The 1,089-nt window shown below is 37.2% G+C and overlaps 1 protein-coding gene across 1 annotated transcript in view; it reads left to right on the forward strand.

The window, feature by feature from the left end:
• Positions 1-866: 866 nt before the first annotated feature.
• Positions 867-1,089, forward strand: part of LOC124392031 (outer dynein arm-docking complex subunit 3-like) — a 10,530-nt gene continuing 10,307 nt past the window's right edge. The window contains exon 1 of the mRNA XM_046858736.1: positions 867-1,022. Coding sequence (XP_046714692.1) covers positions 938-1,022 — 85 coding nt within the window. The 5' untranslated portion in view covers positions 867-937. The remainder of the gene's footprint in view (positions 1,023-1,089) is intronic.

Here is a 1,089-nt window from a genome sequence, read left to right on the forward strand (position 1 = left end):
TTAACACACAATTAGCATATTGTTTATCTGTGCATTTACTAAATGAGCACTGTGCTACGTCTGAACTGAACACACTGTATTTTTATAATCAATTTATATTCTGTTCTTAAGTGTCTTCATTAATTTAAAAAAGATTTTTAACTTTTTTTTTAATCCCTTGTTTTGCTTTGTCATTGAACCTGAGAAAAACTTTGAAAATAACCATAATGACGCCATAAAGTCTCCATGTTACAATAATAATGATAAAAGCAAAGTGTTTCACTGTGGGGACACTGTGGGGACACTGTCTTTATAAGTACAATTTGACTGTATTATTTGTGTCCCCTTCCCCTTGCACAGATATTCACTAATATCACTTTAGTGACCATTTTGATTGTGTTCAGGGGAGAACTTTCATTTTAACAGAAAAAATGAAAGATGTCCTTGACCCTGTCACTGATGTATCACAATCAGGTTTCATGGAAAAATAACTTCATATAACAAATGATATGAGATTAGATTAGATGTTCAGATTACACAGATTTCATCACCTAATTGCTTTTTCTTAGACTCCTACAAAGCCTTTCATTCGCATGAACAGATTATATTTCAAGCTTTAACAAAGTTTATATTTGGACATTCTTTTGTGGAGCTATCAGGACATTATATATAAATAATAATGGTTCTGGGGTTAGTTTGAATTTGGAGTCTCAATAGGATTTGATTTGTAGAGTAAGAGAAGGTTGCTGTATATCAGATTCTTTACTGTTTGTCCACTGTGGCGACCCCTAACGGCAGCAGAAAGTAAAAAAAGAATTTGAGGATGTGGGCGGAGCATCAGCCACCCCTGTTTGTGGGCGTGTCCGGGTTGCTAGGCAACGCGCGGCTGCGTTAGTTAAACAGAGAGTTGGGAGACGCTGAGGGAGAAGCAGGCAGGAGTTTATTAGTGTTGAGTAAAATGTCGGCGACTTTCAGATCAAATCAAATCAAAGCTCCGATTCAGGAGCGAATCTCAGAGTTACAGAGAAAAATCACACTACTGGGTGAGAGTCCACACACACACACACACACACACACACACACACTTTGAGTGTAGATATGGAGCAGTGA

The sequence above is a fragment of the Silurus meridionalis genome, chromosome 1, assembly GCF_014805685.1.
Source record: "Silurus meridionalis isolate SWU-2019-XX chromosome 1, ASM1480568v1, whole genome shotgun sequence".
NCBI lineage: Eukaryota > Metazoa > Chordata > Actinopteri > Siluriformes > Siluridae > Silurus > Silurus meridionalis.